The 17,479-nt window shown below is 50.6% G+C and overlaps 1 protein-coding gene across 1 annotated transcript in view; it reads right to left on the bottom strand.

Moving 5' to 3' along the window:
• tok (tolloid-like protein 1 tolkin) overlaps positions 1–17,479 on the bottom strand; it is a 716,025-nt gene that overhangs the window by 324,882 nt on the left and 373,664 nt on the right. Inside the window, exons 2-3 of the mRNA XM_075686316.1 lie at positions 9,376–9,493; positions 7,141–7,265 (exon numbers count right to left, since the gene is read on the bottom strand). Coding sequence (XP_075542431.1) covers positions 7,141–7,265; positions 9,376–9,493 — 243 coding nt within the window. The remainder of the gene's footprint in view (positions 1–7,140; positions 7,266–9,375; positions 9,494–17,479) is intronic.

Raw genomic sequence — 17,479 nt, 5'->3', positions numbered from 1 at the left:
TCGGGCTCCTTATCTGCGTCGTCCGGCAGCGACCGCATAGAACGGGGCTGCTCGTTTTCGTCTTTTCCCGGCGACGACAGTTCAAGCGGCGACAGCAGCCCTACACTCCCGCCCCGTCCTTCCTTTCCGGGCTGGACTTGCCGGAGAGAAAGATGCTGTCCGAGCCACACGTCTTCCTGCGGCCCCCTTGCCGACGCCGCCTTTTTCTCCTCGCGACATTGCTGCAGATGGTCTCACCTACTTTTCGTCTGTGCGCCATTTGTCGCGAGGTCCGACACCCAGGACGACGTGTGGCAACGGCCTCGTCATCCGCTTATCTCCCGCGAACAGAGTGGGCCGCCGCAATATTTCTCGCCTCTCGTCCCTCCCCTCCCCCTCCCCTCTCCTCCTTGCGTAATTTTCTTGCTCTGCACGCTTTTGTGCCGTCCGGGCAGTTCTGTGCAGCATTGTGCGGGCTCCAATGCCGCTACTAACTACTGGACCGCAGTGAAGACAAACTTCGTGTCACTCCGTATGTGTTCTATTCCTTAGGAGTTCGTTGGTCGTCGTCTACGCCCGTCCTAACTAAGTCATACAGCATATTCTCAGTCAACTGGCAAATCTACCTGCCCGCGGTCCGACGTGACATGAACGTCTCCAAAGGACACGCGAAGAAAGAAGTGAATCAAGATGGACACAAAAGAAAGAAGAGAGAGAGAGAGGCTCCGCGCGCACGCACGTGCGCGTGTTTGCGCGCCTGACTACATGCAATAAATACACTGCCATGCTGAAGAGCCGCGGTGTTCTTAAATTTTAGGGAGAGGTTCGCGCCTTGAATGGCAGGGCAGGCGCTTGCGTAGCACGCCCGCAGCACAGACATGCAAACGCCAGATTCCAAATAAGAATATGGCAGGAGCGCGAGAGTTTCTTCTCTCGGCTTGTGCAATACACATTGAAATGCGCATGGCATGCTCAGTAAGTACGAAAGGCGCACCCTTCGGGAAGTAACTGCCATTTTGCCGCACAAGAGCGGTCGCGCGCACTTCTCATTTTGCACGCGTTGCTTTGTAGCAGTGCACGCAATTGTGCAGGGAGTGAGCAGGCGTGCGTGGCTTTCGTCATTGGCGGCTGCGCCCATGCGGCTGTCTCTATTCGGGCAGCTGCGCCTCCACTCCAGTGCGTAGCGAATTAAGAATCGACGTCCGGCAGAGAGCGAGAGAGAGTACGCTCCTTCCGCCAGCTTATGAATGGCGGGACGCCTTGGCATCCGCACGAGACGGGATGATCGCGCGCAGCGCGGGCCGCGATCAATTTTAATTAACGGTCCGCCCGGCCTGCATCCATACCGGTGGCCGTCATTCCGCGTGGCGACGGGTTTATAGCGCATGCCGCCGCCTCCGTAAGTTCCGATTGCGCACGTATACGCGTGCTTTACTCCGTGTTGGCACGCGTCCCTCCAGCATTCGGGTGCGCTTTATCCGCCGGGACGCAATTGCGAGCCGAAGGGTGGAGCACGACGTAGTTCGACCAAAGGAATAAGAATGCCAGATAAGCTGCGGGAGAAACCACAGAGCGCAGACGTTCGTCGAAACGGCCTACTAATTTATCGACTCCGAACAACGGCAACCTCTTTCCGAGCCTCCATCTTAAGCGCTGTTCCAGAAAGTGTGAGACTATAGAGTCGCTGTATTTATATATAGCGGGATCAATACCGCCGCCTGTACATTCTTGGCGGCTGCTCGCGAGTTGTATGCTGCGGACGTACACGCAGCTTAAGTGCAACAAACCCGTCACTGCGAGGTATGCAAAGCAACAACGTTGGTGGAGTCACAGTTTTAACGTGCGCTAATATAAACCAGGACGAACATTAAAGCCGCGGATATAGATCTGGCGTAACGCGAACGCGCGTCACCGCGGCGCAGTTACGCTACGCCGGCGCAACGTGGACGCTCTAGAAACTAGCGTCCCGTGTCTGGCGGCATTCCACGGGCTTCGGCGCGGCCAGCGCGGGTATTGGCGGCGAGCAGTTACGGAGTCGCCATCTATCGGAAGCGCCTCGCTGGCGTAGTATGAGGGATCACGCGGCGCGCTCTATGCCTCATAGGTTTTGCTTTCAGCGCTCACTGAAAACACCACGCGCGAGCTCTCCCGGACATTTCTGTAAGTACTTTCGAAACGACAGAAGTTTTTTACTGTCTAAATAATAATCTTGGGCAAACTGAAAACACAGAATCGTTTACAGACGCTATCTCTTTACCGAATACGTACAGTCGACGCAACGCCACTGCACGCGGTTGCCGCGATGGAGTCTCCGAACCGGCTTCTTGCGTGAAAGGTAGGCAAACGCTGAGAGCAAACTATGTGAAATATGTTCTTATAGTGTTTGTATAACTAAATGGAGCGTAATAGAATTAAGCCTCAATGCAGCGATCACACAGATTCGCAGCGACTGACTGCGCGTCTGCATGCTTGTCCGCGCAGTGCTTCGCTTTCGCCGCGTGCGCGTTTTCGCACCGTGCCATGAGCTTTAGGCCGCAGAGTGTGAGCATTTGACAGTATACAAGCAACCATTGTTGGATGGGCGCTATGACAGCTGTTCAAAAATAATTTCATTGTAGAGACTTCGACGCCTACGGGGACTGTGATGTGCTGTTGCGACGATTCAATCTTTTTTTTTTCTTCTAAATTCTTGGATGTTTCAATATCATTCCTCGAGTTGCGTTGCACTGTATGTTTATCGGTGTTGTCAGCGTGCGATTTCCCGCTGCTTCTTTTTTGTAATCCAGTGCATTAATTCATAACACAAAGATGACCTTATGCCATGCTTTTTTTAATGTGATTCTTACCGCTCCCTTTCCACTCCAGTGAACTTGCCAGTATCTATAGCATGGAAAAGTTTATAGACCAATCCGTCATGACATCAGACGGGCAGCGGACTCGGGCGAGCGTCACAGTGCGCGTTTTCCGAACATGCAGACCCGGCGTCGTAGCAGAAATCTTGCTCGCGTCTGTGCTTGCTGCATACCCAAGTTGTAGCCGATGGCTGTTTGCCGGTTTCATGTTTCGCGAGCCAAGCTTCACGCAGCTTCTTGTCCTGCGGCTACGTGTGAATAAGGCTGACACCGGGCTCCGTTGTGTACGTCCGGCACTGCGGCACCGAGCAGCAGCCTACCATGTTGCGCGCCTTCGAAGGCAGCCACTGCCTATTGTAGTGCTTTCAAGCGTTGTAAAGGAGACACTCGAAGCGAGAAAATCTCGCCACTAAATGAGGACCGCAGCGTACGACGGAATTTGAACTCTCATTTTCAGCTCGCTCCGGCGCTCCCGAAGCAGCCGACGCGGCCGCTATGTCCACGTGATCCCTAATAGCACGTCACGCCGACGGTGGCGCCAGCTTTTCCAATGGTGGAGCTCGAGGCCAATAGTGGGCCTCTTCGATTTTCGGAGTTCTGGCAGCCCGCTGGCAGCTAGATGGCAGCCAGTTAGTTCCGGTTCTGACAGGAAGTCACATGGGCTGGGACCCCAAGACAACCCGAACCTGCCCGAAGTTTGCAAAATCGAACGCCGGTACAGCTGGCCAAATGTAAACATGCTACCAGCATGGCAGCGCCCGTCGAGGCCGGCGCGCGCTCGGCGTAGTCGGCCCATTTATGCGTTGCCAGCTTGAAAATATATTGTTGCATTCAGGGATACGATCACTTTCGCGCGATTTCACGCGACTCGGCGCAGGACGCGTACTCGGCCAATCTCGCTTGCGCAGCGTAACAGATGGCCTCCGACGCGGCGGATGAGAAGACGCGAAATCGTGATTGTATACTCGAAAGCGATAGCTGGAGGATCCCTGCTCGCAGCGATCACGTCGACCACCGGCGACATTTGATGAGTTGGCGTTGTGTCATAACAAGACATGAAAAAGCAGGTTATCGGGTACGTCTAGCTCATACGCATAAAATTTCGCGTCGACCTGCTTGGGCTTCGATTTCGTAAAGTTTGTTGTGGCTGATGGTACTTCTCATTTAAGGAGCTGGGGACGCGGCTGGCGCATGAAAATGCACGTCGCCTGTGACGAGCGAAACGTTTCACACGAAAAACAACATTGGTCGCAGTCATGAGAGCAATAAGCCAATGTACGTGTGTCTAAATGTACCGAGCTAGTGCAATCAGTGTATTCTTAGATCAACGGCCTGCAGTTCGAACACATATCGGTTTCGAGCTGCCACAGCATACGACGGAGAGACGGAGCAAGCACGGGCTAGCTGCAAGGCCTTCGCTAACTGCAGAGAAAGGAGATATACATACGCGAGATATGTGAAAAGGAACGCCACCAGAGAAATACGAACCCAAAATGTACCGCAATGTGTGAGTGAGCGTCTACAACTTGCGTGGAACACGATGCAGATAACATGCACGTATGAGAGCGCGGCGCGCTGTTCACCGCCGCGAAGAAGCAATCAGCTGGGGACACGCACACAAAAGCTTCAAACGGTTCACCACGGCTCGTATCACACCGCTTCGCGATGCGGAACGGTGCGTTAGTACCTAAAAAACGCTAGAAGTAAGGAAATCCGAAGATGACCGTAGACGGTTGGCTGAGCGAGGTAAATTTAAGTCCTCAAGCACCCGCGTTGCAATCCGTGAAGTCCCCGTAAAGATGGCGGCGAGCGCCCATCGCCTCTTTTAGTCGTCTGCTAGCCAGAGAACTTCCAGAGAGCAGCCAGACCAAAATCGTCCTGGCAGGTTCTGGCAGCCCGCGGGTAGCCAGAACCGTCCAGCGCGAGCAAAACGAACGCCCGGCGGAAGTGCGTAGCGCGGTGGGCGGAGCAGCCCGAGAAAAACGAAGACGCTCTGGCTGGCTCTGGCAGCCCGCGGGTAGCCAGAAGTGGAAAATCGAAGAAGCCCAGTCCTACTCACGCCGCTCGACCAGAGTGCATTGCGCGCCATCTATGGCTACCTTGGATGACCGGCAGCATCGTTGTGTCACGTAGTTTTATGCCAGCTATCCTAGTGCACAGAAAATTCGGGTAGGCACGTGCCCAGTCCGTGTAGCACAGGACAAAGGCAAAAAGAAAGCATTGCGTACTTAATTTTTTTTTTTTTTCGATGAGGGCGAAATGCGAAAACCCCCGTGTACTCAGGTTTGGGTGCACCTAAGGAACCCCACGTGGTATAAATTATTCCGGAGTAACTCACTACGGCGTATACCTCATATGTTAAATCGTGGTTATTGCACGTAAAAAGCCACATGTTAATTTTTTTATCTTTCTGTATATATTATAAACGTAGGTTCAAGCCCCGAATTTGTCTGACAGGCGCATGCGATTTTGTATTTGTACATGTCAAGCCTAATTTTGATGTTGAATTGCCAGATTTCGGTATGTCTAGTCGAGCATATAAGTAGCCAATTATTTCAGTTGGTCGGTTGTTTGGTTATTGGCTGGCAACTAGGGTTAGCCTGGCAGTCTGTGCCGGTTTTCAGAAACATGTTACCGCTTGTTCATATTTTCAGAATCGCGAAGATGTGCGAGTAGAAGGCACGACACCTCCTTTTTCACTATCCTCGGTTCATCGGCGAACGACATGTGTTGCACGCAAACGTGAGGAACGGATGATAACGTCTGTATTCGTCCTGCCAGGCTCCAAGCCTTTCGCACCGCATTCGCTACTTGTGCGGCGAACCTTATTGCACACTTAAATCCACGACTATATATTCACGCTAGTTTCGCGCTACTATAGCTTTAGTGGCGCTCGTAGATGTCGTGATTGTTGTGTGTGCTTGACCACGCACAAGTTTGTATGCGTGGGTCAAGTATGTCGGGTGCCTTACGTGCAACGCTTCGCGATGGAATCTATCCCCGTCAATTTGGAATATCCCTGTCAATTTGGAATATCCCTGTCAATTTGGAATCTATCCCTGTCAAGTTGAAATGTACATCAGGCAATTTGGAATTTATATCAGGCAATCTTGAATCTATGTCTGTCAAATTGAAATACATCCCTGTTAATTTGCATAATCAATACGCTCCAAAGCACGCAGTACTTTTGTACAATAAACATCCTCGCTCGGATTGTCCACAAGATAAAGTTGGTCCACCACCTGTTCTTCGTGCTGAGCATGCTTGAAGATTGCAGTCACACAACCGTTCGTACTCTTAGCTATATAATTCTTCAATAAAGTCAGTCGGTTCAACTATAGGTTGACCGCAGGTGCAGCGCACTCCATGGCATCCTGTTCGCAAGACTCGAAAAGATTACGCAGATTGTAACGATATGACGTTCAGCCGCATCTCAAGCCTGCATTACTTGTGTGACGCATTCAGTAATGTATATTTTTGTTTATTTTGTGGAAGTCTACTCGACACACCGCTGGCGAGTATATGGCACAGGTTGGCATGTGGCATCGATTGGCAGTCATCGTTTTTTTTATTCAAGTACCCTAAAGGCCCACGCGGGCATTACATAGGGGTGTTACGATGAATTAGTTATATGTACAGTATACGCATTTACACAGATAATGCATGCTACAATAAAAAGAACACAAGCGGAAAAACAGGAAAACAAACAAAAAGAAACCAGTAAGAGCAATACAACGACCCGTCCTAAACGCTGAAGATACATATAGATTTAAACTGGGTGTTACACACAATCAACGTAACTTGGTCACTTTATACAAGAAAAAATACTTGATAAAAACGTACGCATACCAGCAGATACTGCATGAAACAACGAACAGAACAAGCAGAACAAAGTTTATGCAGTACAAGTGACCCTGCGCTAATCCAGAACAAAACCATTTGTGCAAGGAACATCAAAATCTGGTGAGGGAAAAAAATACAAGGCGCGCAACAACACAGTGATGCCTATAACAAATGAGCAAGAGAATAATATGTTAGTACGTTAAAATACTGTTTTAGTTTTGCTAGAAAATCATCGTGACTTAGAGCTGATACGATTTCATGTGGTAACATATTCCAGTGATATATGGCGAGAAAGAGGGGCGAGTGTCTCAAGAAGTTAGTGCGCGCAAGAACGGGCTGCACTTTAAATGAATGATCAAGGCGCGGGAAGATACGATGGGCGGGCCGGATGTGCCGAACGACCACGGGCATGCCCTGCAGAGTCAGTCGGCGCGACGAGGAACAACACACGCGCAAAAAGGCTCACCACTGAAGTTGGACTCGATCTCGTAGGGGATGACGGCGTGGTCCCAGAGCCTCTCGGGCCTCGCAGTGGCGGCGCGGACGCGTCGGCGGTTCTTGCCCGCGCGCTCCCGGTGCCGGTGTCGCCGCCTGCGTGTACAACAGACGCCAAAGGTATATACAGCTTCGGTCAACATGAACTAGACGCGAGAAGGGTCGATACAGGTGTCGCGCTCGGCCCGGACCTACCGGATCGCGTTTGCGTGCATTTCACTAATCGCGTTGAGCGAATCCGACCATGCGCTAGAAGGTGCGTTGATTCGACCCGTCCCGCGGCGCTACTCCGGCTCGACGCGCAGGCGTTTTCGTCAGACCGAGGAGCGGACTTCCACGATCCACAAACGAACCCATCGTCCGACTCATGTAAGCGTAGCTACCGCCATTATGACATGAAAGGTACGCAAGACTGCCGACCGAAGTGACTGCAGAGAGTCAACGACACAGCTCCGTTTCCATCACGGAAACTTTACCGCGAACGCCAGTCTGCAGATGTTTCAACTGCCCTTGCAAAAAGGGGAAAATTGCAAAAAATAAATAATAAATAACCGAAAATAGGTCAACAAACAACGGAATTTAGCATTGATGTCAAGAACTGCACCTGTGATCTCGGGGTGTTTAAAAGGCCCCTCACCAGGTCTGACCCTTTTGAGTTGACAAGCGCAGAGCATACAATGTGCGCAAACGATAGTGTTTGCAAAAAATTACATCGCTACGCGCCGCGGAAAGGCGTGAAATTTCGATTCGAACGCCGTTTCCCTGTCCACTCGCGGCGAATCCGCCCGGAGAGGGATGGTGACGTAGTCGAGCTCCTGCGCCTACGTAATCGTGTCCGCAGTGTGACGTAGCTCGTGGTGACACATGACTTCGGTAATTATTCAAGGCAATATCTGTTATTTGTGTGATCTGTTGCTTGGAATTGACGGATTGAGGTTTAGAGAAATAATAAAACACACAAACGAAATGCCTGCGTGTTTATTATTTTTTTTTTTACTTTGCACCGAAGCAAGAGCGATGTACTTTCGCTTCGTCTGCTTGTTCCCACGGTCGTGCAGTCACGTGCGCAGGTATCGAAACTATGTCATTTTTTACCGTGTTCCAGCGCGTGATCATGCTCTGCGATCCGCTTTTTCCGCATGAGTATTCGTGTAGCACTGAATTATACCGCTAGTCCTGTGTCCTTGTGCACGGCGCGAAACGATAACAGCTCGCGCGCAACGCCGCCAGCGAATAAACCAGCGGAAGTGCGCATCGCCGAAGAAACAACAAAAAAAGTGAAGGCGGGGCCCATGATATATGTGACATGCGATCCTCGAGGTCCGACATGGTAGAATGCAGGGAAGGAATTTCGCTGGCGAAGCCTAGACGGGCCGAGTGGAGTCTCGCTATGCAGTGGAACCCGCCTGCTGAAATCACGGGTTCGCGACACAGAAATACTTTTATCTCGGCTATTAATCAGAAAATTTGAATTTCTTTTTTTTTTGCGGCAGAATGCTCCCTAGAGGACACGTAACAACTTCCAACGTATAACCAAAATTTGCTATGTGGCCTGGTGAGGGGCCCTTTAAGGCCACTATATGGAGGGCTGCAGCTTGCCAAACCGACCTCGGTCGACTGCCTGCGATTTTTTATTTATTTATTTATTTATTCATACTGCAGGCCAACATACTGGCCCATGCAGGAGGGGTAATATATTTGACAAGGTAATAACAATGCAACAAAGATAATTAAAAAAATGTATATATAAACAGTGCATGAAAATGATGCATCCCATAGCCACGTTACAAAAATCACAATGCTTCCCTTAGCACAGTAACTACAACAACATAATCGCACATTTGAATTTATATGCGGATCAAAACGCTGCGCCAAACAACAATCGGACACTAAACATAACTAAATACAGGAAATTTCACATATGAAAACGAGAAAAATAGTGAAAAAAATTGTGTTAATGGTTGTGTTATTTTATGCGAAAAATAGTTTTCCAACGCATTTGTGAAGTTGCCCGATTGAAGTACTTCAACAGGGAGAGAATTCCATTCGTTTATAGTACGCGGATAAAAAACTATTCATGTGAGACTTTGTTTTAGCAAATGATGGCGTAAGGGAAAAGTTGTGTCTATGTTGTGTCTATGCCTAGTTGTGTCTCTGCATGCAACCGCTCTCTCGAAGGGCGAGCGAGGTGCAACGCGGCACTCACCGTTTGCTGCGGAACCTGGGGCCCCTGTCCGTAATGTTGAAGCCGACCCCGAGCTTGGCCTGCCGGCTTCGCCGCCGGTACGTTTCCCGCGACATGGCTATGTCGCCCATCACGAGCTCTGCACAGGGCAAGACGAGACGGTAGAGGGAAAGGGTGAGTACCGGATGCGTCACGCGCCACAAGGTTCCCAATAACTTATAATTAAACCACAGAAATGCGCAGGGTCCGAACAGTACTCAACAGGAAAAGAAAGCCTTCCGCAGTAAGGTGCTCAGAAGGGCATGGCCTTCAGTGTATACCGGAGCAAACGAGCAACGTTCAGGACCGGTTTGAATGTCGCCACACAATAGATCGCAACGTGCAGAACAATGTTGACAGCATCTAAAATGTCGACAGTGCAGTTCATGCGTCTATCTACAATGAGTCACAAATACGCGCTCGCCCACGTCGCTTGTGAAAGTTGCGTCCACTCGTAAGGGAGCGCGCAATCGTTTACGAACGTGAAGTACGCCAAAGAAAGGCACACGTCCTGTGTACCAGCGAAGGCGGAGAGGGCACGGGTTTCCAATGACCTGAACGGCAGGAATCAATTAGTGCCATGCATGGCGAACCCACGCATGGTTGATTTTCAATAAAGGTTGATTTCATTTGATTTCATTTGGTTTGACTTTATATTTATTTATCATCTTTGTTTTGACAGACAAAACTGTTCGTGCATCTGGATGCATGAAAGAGCCACATGCTATTTGAAAACGCAGAGTGCGCATACTTATACCTGCATACCTATGCCGAACTTTGATGCTGTCATCGGTACTTAGCTGTTGAGCAACCTACTTCTATAACGTGCCTGTATTCTTGTTCATTCCTCAATAACTTGCCGAGCACAACGGAACAGAGAGCCGCGTACAGGGTTCAGTAGCCCGTGCGCCCTTGATCTCGCGCTGCGTGCAGTACAGCACAGGTACTGTACACAACCAACTAGCCTAACAGTCTATTCTTGCTCCTCCCTATGACTGTCGCGATTCCGTCGAGCTTTTCAAGCCGTTCGTTATGCTAACGCGTGGGTAAAGCTTTGAACGGGCCAGCGCTACCGTTGATTGCAATGCAAGGGAAGTTAAATTATCAATTATAGGGTTTTACGTGCCGAAACCACTTTCTCATTATGAGGCACGCCGTAGTAGAGGACTCCGGAAATTTCGACCACCTGGGGATCTTTAACGTGCACCTAAATGTAAGTACACGGGTGTTTTCGCATTTCGCCCCCATCGAAATGCGGTCGGTCGCCATGGCCGGAATTCGATCCCGCGACCTCGTGCTCAGCAGCGCAACACCATATAGCCACTGAGCAACCACGGCAGGTACCACGAGAGGAAACCAAGCGCGCACAAGAATCGTCTCGGAGACGCATTACTCACGCCTGGTATGCCGAGTGAATCTTGACCGCTAGAAGTGCTGTAGCCGCAGACATTCACACCACACTCTGGAAATGAGCGGAAGCCCTCCGTGCATTCTCGCGCGCTCGTGCTGTCGCGGGCAGCTGCCGGCGTACGAGCCCGCTCTCGATTCGCGCCTGTGAGAGTCGCCACGCGAGCCGCTGACGCCCAAAGCCAATTCTCGAAACATTCTTCGGGAAGCTTCCCGGGGGCTTCAGATTGATTCGCGCGCGCATTCTTCGCACATGAAGGGGCGGAGAGGCGCCTCGCTCTGGCAGGCGACACCTGCGGCATCCTGCATCCCTCTCACTCCCTATTCGTCAGCGTGCGCACGGCAGCTAAATCGAGACCGGGAGGCTGCTAGCGTTAATGCAGCGCGCGCGACGTGACCCGCGAACTGATGAGATCAGCCTATTTCGCATAGCGCGTGCCACGCGCAGCCCTTCTTTTATTACTTTAGTTTGCAAACGGTAATGGGCTGGCACGCCCCGGCTTGTGGCAACATAACCGCGTCCCTGTTCCACACCATTCGAAAGTGTGAGACACACGCCTCAGTTTCCCTCTGCACAAACACATCAAATCTAGCATATCGCACGGTAGAAGTACACAAACAGTGTGTAGAACCTCCTGCAACATTCGTTTCCATGCAAAATGACATCGAGTGACATTTATTATATGTTTTTTTTTATTCTTTCTCACGTTTGACGCGCCGAAAACACGATAGTATTATGATGCACGCCGCCGTGGGGGAATCCTGATTAATTTCGACCACCTTTAACGTGCACCCAATGGACGGTACACGGTCGTTTTTTCGTTTGTTTTCTTTTTTTTTTTTGCTTTTCACCCCCCACCGGGTTTTGATCCCGCGACCTCGTGCTTAGTAGCGCGACGCCAAATCCACTAAGCAACCGCGGCGGATATCATCAAGTGACATTGTTCACCGCATCCTATAGCGCGGAACAGCGCGACAATTACGGCTTGCGAGATTGCCGACATTTACTGATTACCTCATCTTTCGCCCTGGAGCTCCAGCATGCACTACACATCTCCTCCAAAAGGCTAATACTGACACAATCCATGCAACAGCCATCCTCACGGCGCTCTATGCATGACTTTCAGAACAATATCGTTGAACAAGATCCGCGCCGAAGCGTGATACGCGTCGGCTTTTACTATGATATGCGCAAGACAACTTAAGGTAGACATGAAGGTTAAAGGTTAACCGCACGCACGCACGCACGCACGCACGCGCGCGCACGCACACACACACACACACACACACACACACACACACACACACACACACACACACACACGCACGCGCACACACACACACACACACACACACACACACACACACACACACACACACACACGCACGCACGCACGCACGCACGCACGCACGCATTCATATTTTATTTCATGTGAACGCTGCTCTTGAGACCATTTTTGCACGGAGCATGATTTAGCTGTAGTCGACGTGATCATTTCTCGCGAAGCGGAATTTATCTTCATGCAATTTGGCGTAAGTTCAGTATGCAATCTCTGTTTCTGTGTTTGTGAACCTTTAAATGCGACCCGTGTGCGTTGTAATTTTGTTTGCGCGCACAAGTCTGCCCTTTTAGCATATATACGGCCATGTGGGGAAAACAGTGCAGACGCTCGTCTGGTTGGCCTCGCTACTTTTGCTCTTTCGGTTTGTTTGTTTTGCTCTCTCCGTGTGTGCATGCGTGAGCTTCCTGACATGTTCTCCGTATCACATCATGCCGGGGGGCATTTGGCTAGATTACTTTTAATTGGGACAATGCGATTTACTAGTGTTTACACTGGCTCGCGAAGTCTCTTGTTCCAAGCCTTTCATGCGTCATACGCGCTTTCAGTACGTGTAATAAAGCAAATGTTTACTTTTCATAGCAAGTTATACTTATGGCATCGTCAACAAATCGCACCAGTCTGCCCTGCTGCGTCGTTTCATCCAATCATTGTCGGCCCAGGGTGCGCTGGTGAGTAGTAATGCGATTTGTTGATGATGCCATTAGTTTTTGCACTCGTTAGTGTCGTCTGTCCCATGCGTCGAATTATTAACAGAAAGCAACGGAAGGGGAAAAGGGACCCATAAGGTGAGCAATTAAATATCGGAGGCAACAGCCGTAAATCATCCAGTGCACGTTACATGTGTTTGGCGTTCTTTGGCTTGAACTGCCTTGCGCCAATAAAACCCATTCATCAAGTAATGTTAGATGGTGGCCTCCCGCAACAAACTCGGAGGCTTCAGCGAAGCGCGTAATACACAGCTATGCGCCTTGCCAATCCAAGTTCGTCAGCTTGCGCCTGAAACGGCTACAGATGCCGCAAGAGCGCGCGTACAACCTATAGAAGTGAAGGCCAGTTGGCACTATTCTTTTTTTTCACTAACCTCTACGCCAGCCGTTCCGTGCGAGAGACCTTAATTTGCTATCGAAGTCCTTTCAGTCGCAGTCTTTCTTTTTTTTTTTTCAACTCGGGAAGTCGGTCGTTCATCATGCGTTCCTTCGTCTGTCATACACGGTGTCTCGTACCGATCATGTTGACAGCTAGGATTCAATCTAGCTCAACAAAGCAACTGTTTAACTCTTTCAAGAGAGGCGCCGACTATACAACGATCCTACGCAGAGTAGCAGACCAGAGACAAAGGTCCTACCCGGCCGACCTCCCTGCTTTTCTCACATTAAAATGTTTCTCTCTGTCTTTTGCACCTTGCACGATGTCATGTGAGGACGGAAGATCTGTATTCAAATTATCACTATCTGTTCGTTCAAGCCCAACCCTCTGTGTAATGCCTTCATGCGCAGCGAGTTGAATAAAAAAAAAAGCTATAGGAAAAGAACAGACGGATGCACGTCGCTTCCTCTGTCTTTAACATGCGTCTTCAGATTGACTAAGACGGCGCCGTCCTTGCTGTCAGGCGTTACGACCGTGCATTTAGCGCACACATGCTTTCTTTTTTTATTTCATCTCCACTGCAATCCAACCACCGTGGTCGTCAATAGAACTGGCAAGCTTGTACTCATCACCGTAACACCATGTAGTCGCTCAGTATCAGCGTCAGGTTTCATATTTTCTAAGTCAAGGTACGTGTAACATGACGGCTACGACGTGGCAGGCCGTCTTCACTACATTGCAAGGCCGTGCAGACAGGTGCCTGCGGCGTCTAACACAGCTAGAGGCGAGTTAAGGCTGTTTCACATGGCGCGATTTTCTGTCAGCGACACAGCGAATTCCGTCGCTCAACGACAGCCGCGACGTCGTGGGATCTCCGCGACTGGATTCCAACAAGTTGGTCGCGCCGTCGCTGAGTCGCAGCGATCGGCGCGATGGGGGAGGGGCAATGTCTGACGAAACAAAGCACCGTCAAAATAGGTGCTTTCCTGTTTTACCGCGCGTTGGTAGCTCTGTGGAGCAATGTCGCGCGCCAGTTTTAGCTATGTTTTAATAGGGCGTACCCACAAGCGTTTGCGGCTTAGGAGCTTCATAAACATTTTTATTTTCTTCCGCTTACACAATTCGTTTAAAAGGAGAAGCTACACGCTACCCAGGTTGGGAGAAGGACGCCGCTTCAACATAAGGCAGGTGCCCACTTGATCGCTACCGTCGTCAACCTCTTCATCGCTACAAATGGCGCCAGCTGCTTATACATGCACACTGAATAGTAGCTTGTTCTTCTGCAAAAGCAATTGCTCATCTAGGAAGAAAGTCGTGGCTTCCACATTAAAAACGAAACTAGAGTGTACTAAACGGAACCACCCCACAGACGCCGCAGAAGCCGCACGCTCATACTTGCGGTGTTGTGCAGCGCCTCACTCACCGTATCTGCAAGCTGTTGTAAAGTCTCAACGCTTTTAAACGTTAAAAATGGTGTACGTATTTTATTATCCAAAAATAATAAGAAAATTCGAATATTTGACTAGTTTGCATGTTGTTTTTATTTAACGATGCAAGCATGGATACTTCGTGAGCAGGAGGCAACCTTGCATATCGCTGCGACGGAAATCGCGCTGCCGCAAACGCATGTGAAAGCTGTCAGCGAAAATCGCTCTGCGACGTGCGCGGAAGAACGATTTTTTTCGCCCCAATCGCGCCATGTGAAACAGCCTTCTTTTACAGCGAAGCTGTATGTGGCTAGCCGATTCGTCCGTCCGTCGCTTGCACGTAGAAAACTCCTCCAGCGCAACCTCATGCGCATTCGCAAAAAAAAAAGGAGAAAGAGAGGCGCGCAATTGGCTGCGCCAGTTGTGGCGTAGTTGCTCTCCGTCGCAGCTGAGCGCGCGCAGCAGTCTCTCTCTCGCTCCGAAATGGGTAGGCGACGCGTCATACGCACTCCTGAGGAGCAGGCAGCTTTTGATCAGCAACGCCGCGACAGAACCGGGAACGAGCTCGTCTGCGCCAAGCCGATGCTGCAGCCGGGGCACAAGAACAGGCTCATGCAGCCGAGTGCAAGCACCAAGTGCGTACCGAGGATCCGGCAGCGTATACCAAGCCATCGTTTAATGAACCGTTGGTATTAACCCAGTGATAAACACTGGGGCCGCACGTTTCAGCTTCGCTGGTTAACCATATGTACGGAGTGCTTGGGCGGTGATTTTTTATTCATTTTTTATTTTGCACACGCTACGTAAGATACGCTGCGGTGATGATCCTGGATGACGAAGGTTAATCCACATACCAACACAGGAGAAGGTTAGTTGTGTAGAAAAAGCGACAGCTAAAATGTCACCGTGTATGGTCTCAAAGATGGGCGAGATGGGCGAGATGGTCTCAAAGGTGTGGGGCTTTGTATGTCGTGGTTCCAGCTTGAAACCTTCCAAGAAGAAAGGCAGATAACGGTCGGTTGTAATGGGAGTGAATTTTGTAAAGCTCAACGGCGCGATCCCAGTGGCTTTGTGCGAAAGGGACAGGCACCTAAGCACGCACACACACAAGCACATACAAGCACGAGCACGCACAAACACACATGCACACACACGTGCACACACAAGCACGAGGACGAGCGCGCGCACACGCACACACGCACACAAACAAACAAACAAACACACACACACACACACACACACACACACACACACACACACACACACACACACACACACACACACACACACACACACACACACACACACACACACACACACACGCATGCTTTAGCATATATACGTTTGCTAAAAGGCGCTTACCAACAAATGTATTAATGGCACGTATCTTAGCGTTTCGCCTTCACACTGGGCCCTTCTCTAGGCGCCCACTGCGCTCTAATGTAAAAAAAAAATGAAATGCTGGGGTTTTGAGGGTGAAAACTACCATATGATTATGAAGGACGCAGTAGTGGTGTTCTCCGGGTTACTCCCGACGACCTTGGGTTCTTTAACGTGCACCCAATGCACGGTACACGGGCGTTTTTAATTTCGCCCCCATCGAAATGCGGCCGCCGCAGCCGGGATTTGATCCCGCGCCCTCGGGCTTAGCAGCGCTGCGGCTTTAATTCACGCCAATGTCAGTCGAAGTGACAAAACGAAGAAAGAGAACCAATATCGGGCCACTAAGGTGCTCAGAGTTTTTCAGAAGTCCGTCCTCTCGAAAGGACCAAGCAAAGAAAGAAGGAGGAAAATAAAATCTACTCCGACCGAAAGCAATGTACACACTGGGGAGCGGCATTTTCAGTTGCTGCACAGCGAAGCAACAGAAGACCGGCGATAAAAGAAGGACCCGAAAGACGGATCTGACGTGCAGCGGGGTATCGGAGCGCGGATCGACACACACTTGGGACAGGCCTCCGGTCGGTCACCTGAAAGAGGAAGCGAGCGCCTCTGGACGCCGACCACACCCGATCTAAAGACAGCTGCGCTGGGCCCCCTTCGGCCGCGTCCCGTCGGCTTCCCCCTCTCTGTCGCGCTGACTCTGTCAAGCCGGCGGACATGGCGCAAGGAAGCGGCGATCGCTCGGGAGCGGCCGCGCAGCGAGATTGAGCCCCGGCACTCAAGCCGCTAAATAAACACCGGCCTCAGGGGAGACGCCCCGATGACAGATTGCGCGTCCTTCCCGCGATGATGCTCGGTCTGGGCCCCGGCGTCACACCGCGATGGCAAACGTAGCACCTATATACACCGCATTCGGTCGCCCAGGGCTATGTGCCCTCACCGCGCAAGGGTTGGCGTTTAGCGGCCTGACGAGCCACACGTACACACGCACACACACAGGAAACGTCGGTTTCCCTTCATACGCTGCGTCGCATCAGCTGTATACGTGCTTCCAAAGTGAGCCTAATTTCACTCAACCCTCGTTGCAGGGGTGACTGCAATTGATCGGTCAGGTCGCGACCAAGAGCGATGAACGTAAAACTTGGTTTCGGAATGCATTTAGACGAGTATAGTATACTTGAATGACACACTGGAGAACGGAACCAGGACACAATCACAACCACAAACAAACACGAAGGAAGAAATTTTGGAGCAGTGCGCTTGTGTTAATGCGCGATAACGTCATGAATGGCACACTTTGGTATTCAAGCTGAACGCTGCTTCGCTCCTGATTTCTTTTCTTATGCCGAAAGAAAGTAGTACAGAGGGGCGTCCCCATAGTAAAAAAAAAGTTGAGAAGCGCAGCAAGAAAAGCGTTGGTTTTGCTGTGCATATTTTGTC

The sequence above is a fragment of the Dermacentor variabilis genome, chromosome 1 (genome assembly GCF_050947875.1).
Source record: "Dermacentor variabilis isolate Ectoservices chromosome 1, ASM5094787v1, whole genome shotgun sequence".
NCBI lineage: Eukaryota > Metazoa > Arthropoda > Arachnida > Ixodida > Ixodidae > Dermacentor > Dermacentor variabilis.
This window is presented reverse-complemented; position numbering and strand designations above follow the sequence as displayed.